This window comes from Marmota marmota, unplaced genomic scaffold (genome assembly GCF_001458135.2).
Source record: "Marmota marmota marmota unplaced genomic scaffold, marMar, whole genome shotgun sequence".
Lineage (NCBI taxonomy): Eukaryota > Metazoa > Chordata > Mammalia > Rodentia > Sciuridae > Marmota > Marmota marmota.
Window position 1 is genome coordinate 1,182,241 of NW_025999863.1, and position 19,829 is coordinate 1,202,069.

Here is a 19,829-nt window from a genome sequence, read left to right on the forward strand (position 1 = left end):
AACCCCGCCCCAGCTCGGGGACCCCCGTGAGCCCTGTCCCCGTGCCGGGGGACCCCGCCGGTGCCACACCCGCCGACCGCGAGCTCCGGACCCTGGTGACCCCCCAAGTGACCCGGCTTTCTCGCCGGAGGTCCCGCGGACCCTGAGCTCCGGCCCCCGCCTCGCCCTGGGACCCCGCCTCCACGCTGGGGAAGTGTTGCAGTCCGCGGGCCTCGCGCTGTGGACCCCGGGACCCCAACCCCACCGACCTTTTGCTTTGGACCTCCAGGCTCTGTCCGTGTCCATCATACTCCAGATCCTACTCTGTTGACCCCCACACTCCAGATCCTGCTGGCCTCCACTGATCCTTTCTGTCCCCAACCCATCTGTCCCTTCTCTTGATCCCCAGATTCTAGCCCACCGCCCACCCATAGGTGTTCCTCAGCCTCCTGCTCGTCCTGAGGCCCCCTGCCCACATGGTCCGATGGCCTCCTGATGTCTGGGCCTGGCTCCTTATGCCTCTCCACTCCCAGTCCTTCCCTCTTCTCCTGTGCCCCACCTCCACTGTGTGGTCCTGAAGCTTTTGAGGTGCAAAGCCCGTGGATTTGGTGCGAGAAAAGGGGTCTGTTGGGGGAACCTGTTGCGGGTGCTGCTGGGGAACTCCCAGTTGGGCTGGCAGCGTCCTCTGCCTTCCGCCCTGGCCACTGGCTTTGTTTTCCGGAAACACACAGATCAGGGAGGGAGGGGTGAGATGTCTGAGCTGGCCCTTGGGATCCTTGCCTAGACCTTCTGCCCCAACTTTCTGGGGGGAAGACTCTTGATTTCGAGGTTGGGATGGAGAGACGTGTTAAGGACCAGACCGGCTTTGGGGCAGCTGGTTCTTATTCTGCGGCCTCCGGATGGCATTGTTTGCAGGAAGCAGCCCTGGAGGGTGTGTATGTGTAGGTGGAGGCCAGCATTTTCTCTCTCTACTCCATAGACTACAGGCCTGGGTCACTGTCTCAGCCCCCATCCACTGGACCTTCCACTTCTGGGGTCCTCCCTCCCCATCACTGGGACAGGCCCTGTCCTCATTGGGTGTCTCTGGCACAGAGGCTCTGGGAGCTTGTGGGTGTGAGACCAGTGAGAAGATAGGAGGGCCCTCCAGTCTAGGGGGAAACCCAACCACCTTTGGAGAATTCGCCCTCTCATAAGGGGCTGGGCACCCTGCCCTGCCCCAGGAGCCTTGGGGAGAGTGCAGATCGTGCACAGGACCCACAGGTTTGAAAGGGGGAAGTTTGCGGTTGTGGCTGGTAGTTTGTTTTTGTTTTCTCCTTATGTCTCCACCAAGGCTGGGTGGCGCTGACTGATGAATTTCCCAGGCAGCACCCAGAGCGCCGTGCAGGCACACACAGGCCTGCTTTGGGTCTCCTGGGCTCAGATGTTGTGTTCAGCCGGGTACACTGAGCTCTGGTGCTTCTTAGGAGCCATGTGTGGGAGGGCCCCCTGCAGGGGAACTGGGGGCCCCAGGGGAGGGCCAGATCTAGGGCTCAGAGGCCAGCTGAGTTTCCAATGGGCAGGTGGGGTGAGCTCTAGGAGGAGCTGGCTCTGTTCCCCTCCTCGCCACGGTGGCCAGTGAGTCTGCAGTGGTCATCCTGCCACAGGTCTGGTTTGAACATGCTGTGTTTGCTGCAGGACCTGCCAGCATGTCAGGCAGCCTTCTGACTGGTTTGATCACCCTAGTTCCTCTGGGAAATGAGGGATGAATTGTTGTAGGCTCTGGACATGTCTGGGAGGCCAGCCGGCTGCGGTGCTGTCGATGACAGTGCGGAGCTTTGTGCAGACATATTTGTGTGAGTTACCAACTCCTGTGTCTTCTTACTTTACTTCTCTTCCTTCTTTTTAATTATACGGTAATTACCTCTGGGTTGCAAAAGGAAGTAGGTGAGGCTTTTTTAAATTGAAAGTCTCCCTATCTGCTCATGCCAGTTCTGGGGAAGCCAGCATGCCAGCCATTAATTTGGGGATTAGGGCAAGTATGTGGTGTGCCAGACAGACATGGAGCCACTTGCAGCGTGGGAACTTACAGGTGGGCTGGTGCCCATCTGAGAAACAGGCCCTGGGGCCCTGGCCAGCTCTGTCACCAGATAGTTGGGACAGAAGCTATGCTGGTATTTGGCATTTCCCCTGGGAGCTTCCATGGAGGAACATACATGTGGCTTTGTTGTCCCTTTTGGGTGCCACAGAGTTGCTCCAGACCCCACAGGAGCAGCCAGCAGCCTCTCCCTCTGCAAGGGGCTCACAGTCCCTGGCAGCCTTAACAGGCTGTGTGGTGGGTGTGGTTGGGGAGAAGGCAGACAGAGAGGCCAGGCTGTGGGTTCTGATGGATCTTAGTATCTGTGTGACCAGGCCTGGTGTGGGCTCTAGTCCCCTGGTAACCTTGGACAGGTCAGCATCAGCAGGTTGGTTGGCTTTCTCTTGACCTGGAGAGCAGAGAGACTCCATGCAAAGGAGGCCCTGGGCCCAGGAGACCCGGGCAGTGCTGTGGTGATGGCAGGGCCCTAGCTGGGGCCTCATGCCCTACGTAGTGTCCCGCTGGGCACTGAGAGTGACCCTACTCATGCTCAGTTGTGGCCTGCTTTCCTGGGCTGGGCGTCAGATGCGCTGGCAGAGCCTCTTCCAGCTGGTCTGTGAGTGTCCCAGGTCATGTTTGTGGAGTAACTGTTGGTGCTGGCTTGTGGCGGCAAACACACATCTCCATGCTCAAAGGGCAGTTGTCTGGTGGTGGGGAGGGTCCCCTCAGCCTGCTCTCGTTACAGTGGTTCATGGTACTTGTGCTGTGTTGGTTCTGAGGTAGCTGCACCGCAGCACCCTGCTTCCAGAGGGACCTAGCCCTCCTGCTTGGGTGGAGGAGGACTGGGGCTGGTGAGGCTGGTCCAGCGCCTGCGGTGCCAGTGGAAGCAAGGAGGGCTGTGTTTCGTGGGAGTCCAGATGGTGGCTGGGCTGGTCCTGTGGAGCAGCGAGGACACGTCTCCTGTCCTCTTGGCATCTTCCCTGTTCCTGCCAGTAGTGCCAGCTCCACCTTACCTGTGTTCAGGTACTGTGGCTGTGCAGGTGGCCCTGTCCTGGAACTGGCCTGGCTTTGTGGCTTTGGAGCATACCCCATTCTGTATATGTGTATACCCAGTTAGGGCACAGCTGCTCAGTGGGCTGAGGCTAGGACTTCACGGTGAGGCACTGGTGGCCACCAGCAGGACTCACGAGCTCCTGAAACAGACCGGTGTACCTGGAGCGTTTGAATAGGGGACTGCCAGCCAATTAGCGCGAACTCCTTTGGCTTCCTAGTCTCCAGATGAGACCTCTCTGACTGCTGACACTTGGCGTGGGTGGGACCCCGAGTCCTCGATCACCTCTGAGAGGGGCCCAGTGTGTCCCACAGGCTGGCGTCCTGCCAACCTCCACACTCCTTTGCTTTGCCACACCTTGTCCCCAGCTGGCTCCATCCTGGACAGAGGGAGGACATAGGAAGTCTGTGGGGCAGCAGGCAGTCAGAACTGAGCCTGGGAGTCCACCACCATCAAGTCTGTCTCCTCTGCTCTGTGTCCTTTGCTGTTCCTAACAAGGCCTGGCTGGATTGCTAGGGATCCAGGCTCTACCAGCACTTTTTTCTTTTGCTCAGGGTCTGCTTGCCACTCCTTTCCCCAGGGGTCCTGTGAGAGCTCTTGTGTGTCTCTGAGGTACCAGGTCCCTGTTGCAAGTGGGGCTGGCTGAGAGCGGGGCAGTGTGGCCAGAGCAGTGCCTCAGGCCCAGAAGGAAATTGCTGCTTATGCCCATTAATGCCCAGCGGCAGGACACCTGTACTTCCCACTCAGGTACGGCCACAGAGCATCCCAGGAGGCTTCCAGGTCATCTCAGGGAGGCGTAAGTAGTGCACCTTGTTCCTCGCTTGAACAGCCTGAGTGTTTCCCTTACACACAGGAACTAGCCGCAGTTTGGACCCAGGGTTCAAGTTGCAGCCCTGCTTAGCCTCCCCCAGAACACTCAAAGGGCCCCATCAGAGAGTAACCCAGCACCCTCCCTGAGGCTTCCCCCATCTGCTTGCACCCCTCAGAATGGCTGGCCGTTTTAGGTCCCATCCTGGTAAGTAACTGCCAGGCTCTGCCTGCCACTTCTTGGCGTGTGAAGAGTCCAGCTGAGGAGCGTGTGGGCCATGATGCAGAGCCTGTGTGTTCCGAGGGCCTCTTGGGGCAAAGGCACACATCCCTCTCCAGAGAAGAGCCATGCTGGGCTGCCCCTGGCTGTGGGGCAGGAATGGAGGGCTGCCTGACTGGCTAGTGCCATATAAGGACACCTTGCTCTGAACCTGATGGGTGACCCAGGAGCCTCCTGATGGAGGTTCAGAAAGAGGTTGCAGGTCTGGTTGTGCCCGATCTGGAGGGGTACACGCTGTTGCCTAAAGCCCAGAAGCCCCAGAGCCCCCTGCAGAGCAGAGGAGTCCCTAGGGGGGATCTTGGGTCTCCCCGTCTCTGGCTGGGCCTCTGCTTCCCAGCCCCTGTGCTGGAGGTATGTGTGTGGACCTCAGGGCTCAGGGCAGTGTGGGCACCACCTGAGGCTACCTTGCATTGCCCTGGGCTACTGTGGGGTCCAAGGGTGGGCTTGGGGAAGGCCTCAGGGCTGTCCAATTCTCTGAAAAGCAGAAGTTGATACTGTAGATGATTTATTGTAGCTCATAATTTTACCTTGATACCATTCGGCTTAAAACTAATGGGTTTCAACGAAACCTCTAGTTAGCTGGAAGTCTCTGCTCCCCAGAACTCAGACATGCCATGGCCCAGTTTAGATCCATAGGAAGAACCCCTCTGTCTTTGAAACCAGATGAGGACATAGTCTGCAGGCCATGTAGAAGGAGGCTCGCCTTCCTCGGGGACCTTATTTCTGAGGTGGCTTCAGGATGTTTGTGTGACTCATAGTGACCTCTGCCTTTTTTGTCTGATCCCCCCAGTTCCCAGGTGAGAGGGAAGTGGTGTGCATAAAAGACTGTTCCTAGGTCCGTGGTGGCCATATTGGTCTGTGGAATACCTGGGCAAGGGCAGTTTGCACACATGATCCTGCCCTACCAGGAGGGCTCTCTGGGTGACTTGAGCTTGGTAGGTGCATGCTGGGCTTGTGCTTCCCCATATCCTGGGAGTGACAGAGGCTCGCACACATCTCCTTTGTTCTCCTGGGTTGGCCATTTGAGTTCCTTTGTTGGTGTGAGGGAGAATATAGCTAGGGCCTTGAGGGGGTTGCCCATGTAGAGGTAGGGCCAGGCACATCCCTCCTAGTGACCTCAGACATCCCCCCAGGAGGGGCGGTCAGAACTGTCTGGCCTTCCTGGAGGGGAACAAGCAGCTGGCTTCTGGAAGTTCAGTTTTTGCAGTTAACCTAGGCCTCTGGGAATTAGGAAGCCCCAGCCAACAGGTCCCAGATTACTTATGATCGGGAGGGCTGGGGGTTCCTGGAGGCAGATGATGCTGGGGCACCCCTCCTCATTGCTCCTAGAATGGTCTAGAAAAGGTCTTGGGACTGTGAGAGGGCCTCTGGTATTTGTGCACAGGTGAGGTGAGCCCAGCACCTCACTGACCAGGTCAGGGGTGTGCCATGCTAGGAGCAGGAGCCCTGGACTGCACCCTGGGGGCCAGGGCTAGTAGGTGACTTACCAGTGCTCCCACAGCCCTGCCCACTCCTCTCTGCACCCCCAGCTCCAGGTCTTGTACCTCCTGTGAGCGCACACCTCTGCATTCCTCTGGAATATGTATATACCCTCCCACAGTAAAAGCCAGTGGTTTAGGCAGGACCCTGGTCCTACATGGCAACAGGTTCTCATAGTTTCCTGGCCTGTGCAGCTGGCCCCTGGGCACTGGCCAGTGCTGTGCCCACTGTTTCTTAGCAGTTTCATTCGTAGTCCATACATCACATAGCCACTTTCCCAAACAGAGGCCCAGCTTGTGGACCCGGCCCTCTGTGCACTGCCCCCACAAGCCCTGACCTTGATGTGGTGTTCTCCAGATCCTTCTGCACTCTGGGCCTGGTGGTGTCTTTACCAGGGCAGGTACTCCCTCAAACTTCAGTCTATAAAAACACACGGCGGGCATGGTGGCCACACCTGTCATCCCCGCTCCTTGGGAGGCTGAAGCAGGAGGATGGCAAGTTCCAGGCCAGCCTGGGCAATGTAGCAGATCCTGTCTCAAAAAGGGCTGGGGGTGCACCTCAGTGGTAGAGTGCCCTCAGGTTCAATCCCCAGTACAAAAAAAATAGGCTAGAGTCTAGCTCAGTAGAGCACTTGCCTAACACATGTAAGGCACTGGGTTTGATCCTCAGCACCACATAAAAATAAATAAAATAAAGGTATTGTGTCCATCTACAACTAAAAAAAAAAAAAATCTAAAAGAAATTTAAGTCACTGTGAACCTGCGGTTGTATCAGAGGTGTTGTGTGAGGCCCTGGGTTCAGTCACAGCACTGAAGACAAAGTAAATATAAAACGTCAGTGCAGGGTGGGTGGTGGCTCAGCGGTGGGCGCTCGCCTAGCACTGCGAGGCCCCGGGTTCGATCCTCAGCACCACGCAAGATAAATAAATAAATAAAGGTGTTTTGTCCAACTACAACTAAAAAATATTTAAAAAATAATTCACCCATTAAAAGTCTATGTTTAATGGGTTTGTTTTTTTTGTTGTTTTATTTTTAAAGTGCAGAGCTTTTTGCAGCCCTTCATGGTTACGCTTCCAGGATTCAACTGGACCCCCTCATCTCCCCAACCACAGGGTTTCCTCCCATGGGGACTGTGGCTGGGGTGGTCCTTCCCTGCCAGGACTTGTCTGGCCACCCCAGTTGACTTACTATTACCCTGAGACACAGGACGCTCCCCCCCTGTGACCGGCTGGACAGGTATTCCCTAATTGCCACCATCTGCCATAAGAGCCTGTCCATGGCTTTTGATGTCACGTTTGCTCTGTGGATTGTTTCCTTCCGTGGAAGTCGGTCAGGCTTGTGTGGAGGGAAGTACAGAGCACAAGAGGAAGTGAGCTGGGCTGCCCCCAGTGGTGGCTTCTTGCAGCTGGCTCCTTGTGTGCCCATTACTACATCTGCTTGTGCTGTGGTATCTAGGTGACAATGTCTGTGTCTTCCCACAGACCTTTGTACGACATTGTAGCCACCTGGGGGAGTGTGGACCTCTCCTGAGCCTGTGGTCCTTGCTGGGCACTACGGACCCTGGGCCTGATTATTCTCTGGGTGATGTCCTGGACACTGCATGTGCTGAGCAGCATCCTTGGCCTCTGCCACTCCATGCCAGGTGCTCCCCATTCTAACACCTCAGGTGTCCCCAGGCCTTGCCCAAGGCCTCCTGGGAGGCAGAATCATCTGAGACTTTCTGTGCCGGGATTCCATGGGTCCCCAGAGCACTGCCTCCTGCAGCCTGAGGGTGCTGCCCACGGTGAAGTCCACGAATTGAGGAGAGGCCAGGCCCAGAAGCCGGGGCCCTAGCTTCCTGAGTTTGGCCTGTTGGCAGTTCTGTGACTGTGACCAGCAGGAGCAGGGATGGACCCATCCTGTGGCCCATGAGATGAATGCAGCCGTCCCTCCTTGCCCTTCCTCCTCACCTGGCTCTGCCTCTTTCTTTTTGGTTTTTATTATAGAAGTTTTCAAGTGCCCCACTGGCAGAGACGCTAGTGCGTGAGCTCTGGGCTGGGACAGGTCCGTGGCAGGTCCGTGGTGTTCAGTTTCTCTCCTGTGGACTCTCGTCTTCCCCTCCCATGTCACAAGGCTCCACTTTCTTTGGAGATCAGCATGCAGACTGCAGCCAGGTCTCCCCTCCCAGTGACACCCTACCTGGCCTGTGCCCCTGGATAGGTGCTGGCTCCGGACTGGGAGCTGTGCTGGTGATGTCAGCCAGGGACTGTGACATCACTGAGTGCAGGAGGCAGAGAAGGGGCCCCTGGTATCTCCAGCAGGGGAGCTGGCCTGGGCCTGGCAAGATGGAGAATCCCAAAAAGAACAGGGCAGGTAACTCTCCTGGGCGGGCCTTGACTGGGAGGGGATGCGCCCACCCAGAGCCATGTCCAGTCAAGTAGGCTCCCCATTTCTGCCCTGCTGTTGGTCAGCTGCCTGGGCAGTGAGCATCACAGGCTGGCCTTGGGCCCTGTCCTCTGCCCAGGCCAGACCATTGGGCAGAAGCTGTCCCCAATCTGTGCCCTGAAATTCCACCCTTGGGGGAAGCCTTGCGTGGGGAGAGCTCTTTTGTGGGCCTCACGGCTCAGGCTGAGGCAAAGTTTGATTTTAGGGCAGGGAGAGGGCTTAGTGACCCACCCTCCCCCTTGGTATTTTTAGCTTCACTTTAGCCCAGCTGGGTCTAATGGTGGCATTTCCGTTCACCCCAGAACCCACTCCCAGGCAAAGATGGGCCTAGTGGCTTAGGGTCCCCCTGTTCTTCTGTCCTAGGTAACCCACACTCCCAGGCCTGGCCCCCTCATAGGTAGCCCTGCTGGGTCAGTGTGTCCAGGAGAGGCTGACACCTTGTGCTGCTGGTGGGTGACCGTCACCCTTTAGCCCTGCCTGGGCCAGGATTTACCAGGAGGCCTGAGTCTGGTGGCAGCTTCTTCCCTAGGAGGGGCCTTGGGGTCTCCCAGGTGCTGTCACCTTTCTCATGCTCATGGGGTAGGCAGGTGTGATCTGGGGGGCCTAGTGAGCCTGGGAGGAGGAGCTCCAGCTGGGGGAGAGGAAAGGCTGTGAGCATCACACTGCCCCAGAGCAGGCGCGCGAGCAGAGGCCACAGCCCCTTCCCAGGTGAGGTGTGGGAACCGCTTGGCCTCAGTGACTTCTGTGCCCTTGCCCTGTGGCAGCCCAGACACTGGGGTGACCACACCACCTGAGCTGGGGGTGCCCTGCTGGCCCCCACATCATAGTGCTCACAGCTCTGATGCACCTCCTAAGCACAGCTCCTGGGGTGGTGTCCTGGGTGCTTCTGTGCAGATTTCAGGGCCTGAGTGTCTTGCTGTTAGGGAGTGTGCCGAGCTCTGTTTTCCCTGGAGTCAGCTTCTCCCTGTGAGCGCTGCCCAGCCCGCCACCATCAAGGGGAGGAGGGCCGTTACCCCAGGAGTGGCCTCAGGGAGCAGGCCCGAGAGCCACTTGTCAGTGGCGTGAACATTTGCCCTTTTCAGGAGGTCGTCCCCGGGGCACAGCCCCAGTCTTGCAAGCCTGGCGTGCAGGGCTGCCATCACCTGGCCCCGCTGCACCACCTCTGGGTCCCCACCTGCTGGCCTCAGGTGCTGTACTTGGGCGACTTTGAGGGATGCTGGGGAGGTTTGAGTGTTTTGGTGCAGCTGTGGTCTTTGTTACTCTGAGAGGTCTTGGCTCTGCGTGGCGTGGCACCTGGTGGAACTCTGATAGGGTGCTGGTCACCAGGAATGGGAGGCCAGGCTGTGCGGTCAACAGAACATGCGGGCCCTGCGACTGCACGCTCATGGGCCTTGGCAGCCCTGTTCTCACCGCTGCAGGATGGGGCCTATGTGGATGATGTGTGGGCACTTGGCTGACTGGCTTGGGGGACTGATCCACCAACCAAGTGAAAGGGAGGGCACTGGGAAGTCTGTTGGGTTCTGCAAGTTTCTTTTTCTTGTTTTTGATTGATAGCCTTAATTTTTAAGAGCAGTTTTAAATGTAAGGAAAAACTAAAGCACAGAGCACTGCCACACACCCTGTGAAGAACCCCTATTGTGGTCACCAAGCCAGTCTGCGCCTCCTTGCTAGCTGGGGTTCAGGGTCCCACCGAGGCCTAGGCTCCTCTGGGCCGAACCGTCCACACTGTCTCACCACCAGGTTCCTGAGGTCGGGCCTGCCCCACGGGCACTGGTCCTCTGGAGCTCTCTGCTCCCAGTACCTCGTCTTCCCGCTCGCCTAGCAAGCCAGGCTTCCTTCTGTGCCTTGTCCTGCCCTGTGAGCACTGGCCCTGCCGGTCCTGTGACAGCCAGCGATGTTCCTGCCTCCCTCATGAGCCTGTTTTCTGGGTTCCTATCTCTTCCCTGGAATTCAGTTCACGTTCTTTTGTCCAGAGTTGTGTTCCAGAGAAGGCCTTGGTCCGGAATGGACATGTCTAAGCTCACCAGGAGCAGCCTTAGGCATGCAGCAGCCACCCCCAGTGTCACAGCCCTGACAGCCAGGAGGGGTCTGGTGGACTCTGGCAATGGACAACAGGCGGAGCAGCTGCCTGCTGGGAGGGCAAGAGCCAGGGCCTGGCTGGTGGCGGCAGTTTTCCATGTTGGGAGGCCTTCAACAAGCATGGGAGTTCCCAGCAGAGCCTCTGTGGTGCCCATCCCTTTCCCCTCTGCACTGGGTGTGGCTGTGCCCTGGCCATTGCCATGAGGTTCCCCCCAGTGCAGCAGCATCTACCTTGCCACCTCCACGCCTGTCTGCTTGGCAGCAAGGCACCCACAGCAGAAGGGCAGACTGGGACAGGCCCAGCCGGCCCCTGGCAAACCCCCACCCAGGGGAGGTGCGCACTCCTGGTCCTCCTGGGTGAGGCAGGGCCAGCCCTGTGAGTGGAGGCTGCAGGTGGGCGTGGCTCCCCCAGGTCAGGATGTGGGCCTGGCCCAGCCTGAAGCTGCTGTCCTTCCCCTGAGGTGCCAGGTGAGCTAGCTTCTAGGGCATCCTGTTGGCCTCGGATGCAGAGCATGCTTTCTTCTGAAGTAGCTCTGGTAAGGAGCCCTCTGGCCATCGTCCTGCCACCCCTGTGTTTCCCCAGGAAGTCCCTGCTGGTGGTTCCACCGCTGTGGGTCTGCTCTGGATGCCAGCACAGTCCTGCCAGGAGGCTCCAGCATTAGCCAGTGATGTCTGGAGGTGCTGCTGCTGAGAACTGGCCTCCCATCTCCATGTACTGGGTGTCCCCTGTGGTACCAGGTCCCCACTCGGGGTGAGAGAGCTCCAGAGGAGAGAGGACGCAGGCCTACTGGGAGACCCTGTGCTGGTGTCCAGGAGGGCTCAGTCTGGACAGCTAGGAAGGTTGGAGACCTCACCAGTCGTCTCAGTCCTGCAGGCGGGGGCAGTGAGGAGCGCCGAGCAGGGCGGGGGTGGCCCATCCTTACCATTTGCTCAGGTATGGCCATTCATCTGCACCCTGCTGCTGACTGCCCCGTGTGGTCTGGGGAGAAGTTGCAGAGCCGTGCACACTGGGTCAGCGAGCCTTCTGCAGCTCTCCCCTACCACCAAGAGGGCTGTGGCCACCGTGGAGCAGCACAGCACCTGGGAGCGTGCGCAGGGGCCTGAGCTGGTGGGAGTGGGCAACAGTGCAGCTGTGGGAAGGCGGGGTACTGCTTCTAGAGACCTCCGAGAGTCTCCACACGGCCCTGGAGCTCCACAGGGTGACAACCCAGACAGCCCAGGCATCCATGATGGACGAAGGGACACAGCATGCCCATCCACGTGCAGAAGCGTGGTGACAGCTGCAGTGTGGAGGGACCTCAGTGAGAGCCAGACACACAAGGCCGCAGTGTGTGACCCCGTGACAGGAGAGTCCAGGACGGAAGTTTGCAGAGACAGGATGTAGGAATGATGGTTCATGTGAATTCCGTGGCACAGTTTACAGATTATAATAAAGTGATGGATCTGGGCATTCTGCATACCACTGACTCTCAGCGTGTGCTGGTCTTGCTGTGTCCTGCGTCCCCAGCCAGCCAGCAGCTGTTTCCAGCCCACACCTGTGTGCCATGCTGACCCACTGCCTGACTCAGCAGGGCCTGAGCTGAAGCCACCCTCACAGCTGGAGGCTGGACTTCCTGCTGTGTGACATCGGCCAGGACCAGGGCCTGCTTCTCCGTCTGGCCTCGGTACTGGTCAGCCAAGGTTGTGTGGTGTGATCTGAGGTGTGAGTGTCATCCCAAGCACAGCCCCAGGACACTGCTCTGTGTCCTCCTGCGTCTCTCCACTCAGATGCCACAGAAGGAAGCTGTCCTGGAGGGGCGGGCAGAGCAGAGCAGGGCAGCCGAGTGCCCGCAGTCCTGGAGGTTGGTGGTCGCCTGCTGAAGCTCCATGTCCCCTTCCCAGCGGGGAACCCACCTGGGGTCCTGGGTGGTTCTCAGGCGTCTCTCCAGCCCCTGTGGCTGCCCAAGGGCGGTGTGTGTGGCTGACGTGTGGCTTCAGTGGCACTGAATGCAAGGGCTTGTATCTGCCCTTCAGCTGGACAAGGAGTGGCCGGTTCCCTGGTGGGGAAAGGAAGCCATAGACATGCGGGCTTGAGTGGTGGCAGCCTGGGCTGAGCAGGAGTGAACACGGCCCTGTGGGCCCACACAGTGGCTGGTGCGATCAGGACCATGTGGGAGGTGGCAGTCCTGTTCAGGGTTGTGCGTCAAACCCTGAGGGCCACAGTGAAGGCTGCTGCCCTCCAAGCCTAGGCACCCTGACTTCCCCTGGGCTGGGCTGCCAACTAAGGCTGGGTGACAATTCTTGGGTACAGCCCCGACCTGTGGGATTTGCCTTTGGGAGGCCCTTGGCCCTAGAGAGGTGACCCTTCCCCTCTTGACCCGACCTGCTTCTGCTCTCAGGGGCCCAGTAACATGTTCTTCAGATGCTGCTGCTGTGCCCTATGGTGACAGCCAGGTGATGGCAGCAGTATCCAGAGAGCTGGTGCTGTGCATGGTCCCCCACTTTGGTTCCCTGTTGACCACCTGGAGTGTCAATAGCAGTCCCCCAAGAATGGGCCACCCTAGCGAGAGGTCCTGGTGGGCTGCGCTGCCTGAAGTCAATAGCCAACACAGACGTGCAGGACTGGGCGGGGAGTGGTGGGGTGTGTGGCGGGGGGAGCACTTACTTGCCTGGGGCTCCGTCCAGGTGTGGGCCAAGGAGCAGCCTGGGCGCACTAGCTCTCTGGTTCCTGTGCCCGGAGCACTTTTCCTAGGACCCAGGCCAGGTTTTCAGGGACCCTGACTGCAGCCCTTTCTTGCCCTGCTGGGCAGGAACTGGGAGTGACACCAGCCTCCTTCCAACACTGGCACTTGCACTTGCCCCCAGGACTGTTCTGACACTAGGGTGGGGCAGCTTTGAGGTGCCATTTTGGTTAGGCAGTCTGGGCCTCTGAGGAGGCCTCACGGCTGCACCTACCCTGAGACTGCCCTGTGTCGTCATGTCCCTGTGACCATATCATCTCGGGTCCCCATCTGCGACCCAGAAGTGGCTCCTGAACCTTTGGTCCACCTGCAGCTGGCAGGCCCTTTAATGTGGACAGCTCCGGGGGCTGTGAGGCCCCAAGGTGGGGCGGCAGGGTTATTAGCCTTGTCACACCTACCTGCGTGGCCCCTTTATCACCTGCTGACCCCCAGGAGTGTCCTTGGGTCCTGGGTGGGCCCCCCCTCATGTGCAGGCCAGCTGTGTCAGGGCTGAGTGAGTGCGCCTGTGCAGGTATGGCCTGCAAGTGCCCTAGTGCCCACCGGTCCTCCTCCAGCCCCCCTCAGCCCTGCATCTCGGCCTGACCCTAACTGCCAAGTGGGCCAGAGACAGGACAACCAGGCAGGAGTGAGCCCGGGCACAGAGGCCAGAGCAGGCAGGCACCAGCCTGCTTCAGGGGTGCGGCCTCTAGCAGTTTGGTGAGTGGTGGTGTTAGCGCTAGGGATACGACTCGACTCGGGCCTCCCTGTGCTGTGGGGAGGTCGGAGGCCCCTGCTGGGAGCAGCTGGATGCTGGATAGGAGGGCAAGACCTGGAACCTGGCTAGGAAGGCCTTGGTGCTAGGCCTGAGTGAAAGGGGAGGTCAAAGGGCAGTTCTGGAGGACCAGGTGTCCGAGCGGCGCACCCTCCCCACCCTGGGCAGCCGAGCGCCCGCTGCCTTCTCACCGGAGTAGTGCAGCTGCCAGGGCTACCTGGGCCGCGGGAAGCCATTGCCCTTCCCGGCCTGCCCCTCCTCCCCAGTGTCGCCAGCCATCCAGGGATGCCAGCTGAGGTCAGGCAGTGAGGCCACGCCTCTGCCCGGGATGCTGTCTGCTGTCCTCTGTCGTGTGCCCTCTTCCTCTCCCTGGCCAAGAGATGAGCTGGAGGGTTGGCCCTCTGCTCTGGTTGGGAGACCTCTTCCTGGCTCAGCCTTCCAGGGCCTCGGCCACCTGCCGATTGCCAGCAGCCTCCTGGCCACGTGGTTTTCAGCATGGGCCCAGCCACTCCAGTGTCCCCTGACAACTCCCAGGCTTCCTCTTGGCCATCCCACCAACTTCGCTGTGCCTCTGACCCCATCATCAGTGTCTCTGGTGGGGGGGGGTGCATACAAGGGCTTCCCAGGGTCTGGGGCAGGGATGTCACTTGTCCCGCTCAGACCTCCAGAGATCCTTCCAGAACACCGGCTACTTGGGGCCCCTCTGGGTGCTGTCCTCAGTCACCCTGCTCACTGCCTCCACCCCCCTGGGGGGCCCACAGTGCTCTGCCCTGGTCCTCCTGGCTTCCTGACCTGTGCCTCTCTCTCTCTGCAGGTGGGCGCCACGAGATCTGAGGCCGAGTGACCTTGCCAGCAGCATGCCTCTCCCCCTACGTGACCCTGAGGCCCGGGAGATGAGCACCACGGCAGGGCCCACCAGAGCGCCCTCCTCTCACTAGCTCCCCTGCTAGGAGCCGCAGGCCGCCCCGCCCACGCCGCTGGGCCCATGGCGTGTTAACACAGAGCGGCGACCTCTGGTTCACAGACGGGCTTTGCACGCAGCAGAGTCACCGTGGAGAGGCCAGGGTACCACAAACTGATGGATCTTGACAAGAAAGGAGGGAAAGGGGAGCTGGAGGAGGGCCGGAGAATGTCCAAGACCGGCGCGGGCCGGAGCAGCCATGGCGTCCGGAGCTCGGGGACCAGTTCAGGGGTCCTGATGGTGGGCCCCAACTTCCGCGTTGGCAAGAAGATAGGCTGTGGCAACTTCGGGGAGCTTCGCCTAGGTGAGCCGCCCGCCGGCAGCAGCTGGGGAGGTCGGTGCGGCCAGGCCGCCGCCGTGGTGGCCAACACCCCTTGAGCTGCTGTGGATCATAAATGGGGGTCAGCCTCTCACCTTGGAGTGGGCCTGGGGAGCAGAGAGCCTGGGCCCCACTCTCCCTCCTGGGGGCGGTGTTGTCACAGGGAGGGGCTCACAACAGTGGGGAAAGAGGCCAAGCCATGCTCTTTAGTGGTTACTCCCCACCCCACCCCAGCCCAGGTTCTGAGCTGGACAAAGGCCTCTCCACTTTGCAGGCCCAGCTTTGCTCGGTTGTCAGCTCAGGAGAGCTCTGGCCACACTCCGCATCGGGGCCCGTGCTGTTCCACGTTCAGACCACACCTGGCATAGCCGGGTCCCAGGGGCACGCACTGGGAGCCCAGGGTCAGGCCCCTCCCTGGCCGGGGGTGCCTTCCCTTGGGGGCCCTGGTGGTCAGCACCACACCCTTGGGAGCTCCACCCCACACTGGTGCCTGTCATAACAGGAATCAGGGTCACTTAGAGGGAGCAGGGACAGGCAGAAGGACAGATAAGGGACAGGGTGGCAGCAGGACCTGCCTTGTGTGCGCCCCATGCAGGTTGGGCCTCATCAGAGCCCCAGGTTGTCAGAGCAGTGGACATTGACTTAACAGCACCTTTGTGGCAACTGCCTGGGGCCCAGGACACGGGTGGTGGACACCCCAGGCCCTACTTGTTCCTTTCCTGTGTGTTGGGGTCTGTGATCCCCTCTTCCACCGCAGGTTCCTCACCTGTTGATGGGGTGGATGACAGTTCCCCTCTCGAGGGACTGATGTGGGCTTCAGGGAATTGGTCAGGCTGACGAGTGTGTGGCCAACGCCAGGTCCATAATCTGCTTTGTGCACTTGGGCAGCCCTCCTCCCTCCTGAGGAGGGCAGTGTTTCCCTGCATTCTCTTCAGCGGGCAGTGGCCCTGCCCCCAGCCTGCTCAGCTCTGCAGAAGCCACGGCCCCGGAGCCTCCTGCCTATAGCCAGGCTCCGGGTCTGCAGTAGCAGGTGGAGTCCCACCTGCCGGGACTGCGAGACCCAGGTTGTGAGCATGCGCACACCCTCACACAGACACACACTAGTGTGCTTACGTGCGCACACGCACGCACACACAGCAGTCCCTGGACAGCCCAGGCTGGCCTCGTACACCTCTGGGGACCCAGGTGGCTGTATGGGTTCTGTCCTTGGGCAGGGAGCCCAGAAGCTGGTGCCGTGGGGGCTGGGGGGGCTTTTCTTTTACCGAGGTTTTAAAATCGCAGTGTGGGCTCTTCCTGTCCACCTTCTTTGGTTCAGCGTATTTCACTTTTTTGTTTTGTTTTTAACTTTTATTGTAGATGGACATAATACCTTTATTTTACTTGTTTATTTATGTGATGCTGGGGACGGAACCCGTGGCCTCGGCCTCGTGTGTGCTAGGCAACCGCTCTGCCACTCAGCCCCAGCCCTTACTTTTATTTTTATTGTTATTATTTTTGAGACAGGGCCTCTCCATGTTGCCAGGTTGGCCTGGAACTTGCCGTCCTCCTGCCTCGGCCTCCTGAGCAGCTGGGTGACGGGCGTTGCCCCGTGGTGCAGTGTGTTTCTGAGTGACAGGGCTGTTTGTCAGCCGTCACTCGGCACAGCTGTAAGGCCACCTGCTTGCGGAGAGCAGCACGTCGCATCCTTCACTTCCTGCTAGAGATGTGTGGCATTTCCCTGGCTGGGCTGTGGGGGGCGCAGCTGTCCTCCCTGGTCGTGGAGTCTGTGTGCTGAGGAGAAACCCTGAGGTCTGTCTGCACAGCGGTCTCCCACGTGGGGTTCCCACAGGCAGCACCACACATACCCTCCACGCTGGGTCCTCCACACACCGTTTCCCACTGTTTTGAGGTGTCAGTTGTTTTAGAATTTTGAGTGCATGGGCTTAGCATGAGCAAAGAACCAAAAAATGCTATTTACTTTTTTTTTTTTGGTCCTGGGGATTGAACTCGGGCCCTGCCTCTGAGCCATGTCCGCCACCGTTTTAGTTTTATTCTGAGAGAGACCTCCCTGAGTTGCCCAGGCTGGCCTGGAACTTGTGATCCTCCTGCCTCAGCCCCAAGTCCTGGGATGACAGGCGAGGTCACGGCGCCCAGCCTCCTTGAACTTGTTTGCAGTGGCTAATTTAATCTGCTCTGGGCTTCGGCACAGGATCCCAGATGAGGCCTTTCATAATGAACAGCAGCCTATGGGCTAACTGTTCTGCAGGCTGGAGATCCACGGGCAGGGGCCTCCTGTCCTTCCATGGCCAAGAGGCCGGGCCTGAGTGAGGCTGCAGTCACCCTCCAGGAGACCTCCCTCCCTGAGGGTGCTGTGGGCCAAACACCCCTGCCACACCCCCTGCCCTGGAGGTCAAGTCTCCGCACTTGAGTCTGGGGTTCCAGGGGCATGTCCAAGCCACAGCGCTGTTAAGGGCCCCCATCTGTGGCATCTTTCACTCCTTCCCTGCTCTGGCTGCGTCTCGCTCCTCCTGCTCAGGGGTTTGGCGAAGCTCTGTGGTGCTGGTCTGGCCCCTGAAGCTGGCCCAGGGACTCTGCTGTCTTGCAGGCTTGGGACTGGTGACACATCGGGTCTACTACCCCCCCTCCATGGGGCGTGGGCTCTGGACTTGGAGTCTCAGCAGGGCCTCAGGGAGTCTGGGGAGGTGTCTGTTTTCAGTGGTTACGCCCTAGGGTCCTTCAGCCTGTGTGGCCTTGGAGTCTTTCTTTGGCCCAGGGTCCCTGGGAGCTGTACTGTGTCAGGCCTGGAAGTCTCCTACCTTCTGCATGTGTGGCAAGGGCCCTCACAGGAGCCCTCAGAGAACCCCTTGGGGGTCACAGGTCCACAGAGACCTCAGACGCCTGTGTACATGCCCCTCTCAAGCCCAGGCCACCTCCAAGCCCTTGGACTCTCATGCTCCCAGATATGCAGTCAGAAGGCCAGGGCAGCTGAAGGCTTCTCCAACAGAGTACAGGAAGAAAATCACCGCCGACAACTAAGAGATGTCCTCGGAGCTAGGCCGAGGCCACGCTAAGAGCATTCGCTAAGCAGGCACACGGGACTGTGAGGAGGTGTTTGCAGAGCACCCGTTGACAGCACTGGCTGCCAGATGCAGAGGCCCCTCCTGTCCTCCCCGCACCTGGGAGGCTAAGGCATCACAGGTTCCTGGCCAGCCTGCCATCCCAGCAAGACCCTGCCCCAATATAGAAAATAAGGAAGTCTGGGGATGTGGCTCAGTGGTAGAGCACCCTGTGTTCAGTCTCCAGAACCGAGAAACAAGAATCACAGGAACCACAACCGTATGATATGAAGGAAAACCACCCAGTGGAAAACGGGCAGAAGACCTGAACAGAGGGCACCCAGAATGGCCGGCGCTCAGTGAAGGGGCAGGGTGCGGCGGCACACTCCACCTGGCCCCGCAGAGGCCAGGGCACCAGCATCCCTGGCAGCACCAGTTCTCAGGAGGGTCCCAAATTGGAAACCACGCATGCGTACCCCAAGTGGGTGACCATAGCAGAAAGCAGGTGCACACCCCGAACTTGCGGCCTGGTGCCGCCCGGCTGCCTCTTGAGAGCCCTTCTTCCTGGAGTTCCCCCTGGGTGGTGTGGGCCTGCAGGCCACCTCCTGTGCTCTCCTCACATTTTTGGCACGTTTGGAACTATGCTGATGGACAGCCCCATTTGTTCCCAGAACTGGGGGCCAGGCCAGGGGCAGTGTGCAGTCGTGGAGAGGAGCTTGCTCAGCGCAGGCAGTCGCTCACGCCCACATCCTGCAGGCTCCTACTTGCAGGCCACTGGAGACACTGGTAAGACGGAGTGGCCAGCATGGCCAAGGAACACACCAAAGCCAGGAGAGCCACTGCAACTGGCTGCAGGCACAGGGCAGAGTGTGGCCATCTGTGGTCTCGGCCACCTGGCCTGTGTGCTGTCCACCTCATCAGGGTTCCCATGGCTGCTGTCTCAAGCACCTAGGCCACTCAGCTACAGTGGGTGGAGGGCACCTGGAGGCCTCTCCTGCAGCAGGACCAGGGCAGGAGGAGGGCCCCAGTCGCTGACATAGCATGTGGCCTTGTGGTCAGAGCCAGGGCAGGACAGGGCTGCTGGGGGTGGCCTTCCACACTGACAAGTGTAGGTGGGCAATGGCGTGTGTGCTGCGAGGTGAACACACCAGGGTGCGGGGGCAGCTCTGCCTGAGGGGGTGGGGTGGGAGTCTGCTCACGCAGTAGATGCCCACCTGGGGCCGGCTGCTGCCTAGAGCTAGACTAAGTCACCAAGTTGGGGCCACACTGCCCTCACGGGGTTCAGGGCTAGAGCAGGCTTAGTGAACACCTTCCTCTCCATCTAGCAGTGAAAGCCCAAACTGTTAGGACAGGCTGCAGTGTATTTTGCCGTTTTCGGGATGGAAGCCTGAAGGGCCTCGTGTGGGGGGAGGGACTCTGCCCTAACCAGCCTGGGGTGCAAGGTTCCTGCCCCGGGGTGCTGGTCAGACTTAGTGGGCTGCCTCCCTGGGGCCTCCGGTGAACGGAGATGGGGTATGGACCGGCTTCGGGGTACGTGGGGGCTACGTGCAGGGTGGGGAAGACAGGGCCCTGCCAGGTCAGGAGGTGCTCCTGGCCCTGCTGCCCTGATGGCCTTTTGTCCCCACAGGAAAGAACCTCTATACAAATGAGTACGTGGCTATCAAACTGGTGAGTCCTTCCTTCCTATCCTCCCAGCCAGGCCCACAGGGTCCCAGGGCGCCGGGCAGGCTCGGAGGGGTAACGTCTGCGTCTTCCCCAGGAGCCCATCAAGTCCCGGGCCCCGCAGCTGCACCTGGAGTACCGGTTCTATAAACAGCTCAGCGCCGCAGGTAGGGGGCAGGCCCTGGGGGGCGGGGCGGGCAGGGGGCGCAGGGGCGGCCGGCAGGCCAGTC

General features: G+C 59.7%; 1 protein-coding gene across 1 annotated transcript in view; it reads left to right on the forward strand.

Moving 5' to 3' along the window:
• Positions 1-14,436: 14,436 nt before the first annotated feature.
• Csnk1g2 (casein kinase 1 gamma 2) overlaps positions 14,437-19,829 on the forward strand; it is an 8,170-nt gene continuing 2,777 nt past the window's right edge. Inside the window, exons 1-3 of the mRNA XM_048810696.1 lie at positions 14,437-14,887; positions 19,565-19,605; positions 19,697-19,766. Of these exons, the coding sequence (XP_048666653.1) occupies positions 14,701-14,887; positions 19,565-19,605; positions 19,697-19,766 (298 nt within the window). The 5' untranslated portion in view covers positions 14,437-14,700. The remainder of the gene's footprint in view (positions 14,888-19,564; positions 19,606-19,696; positions 19,767-19,829) is intronic.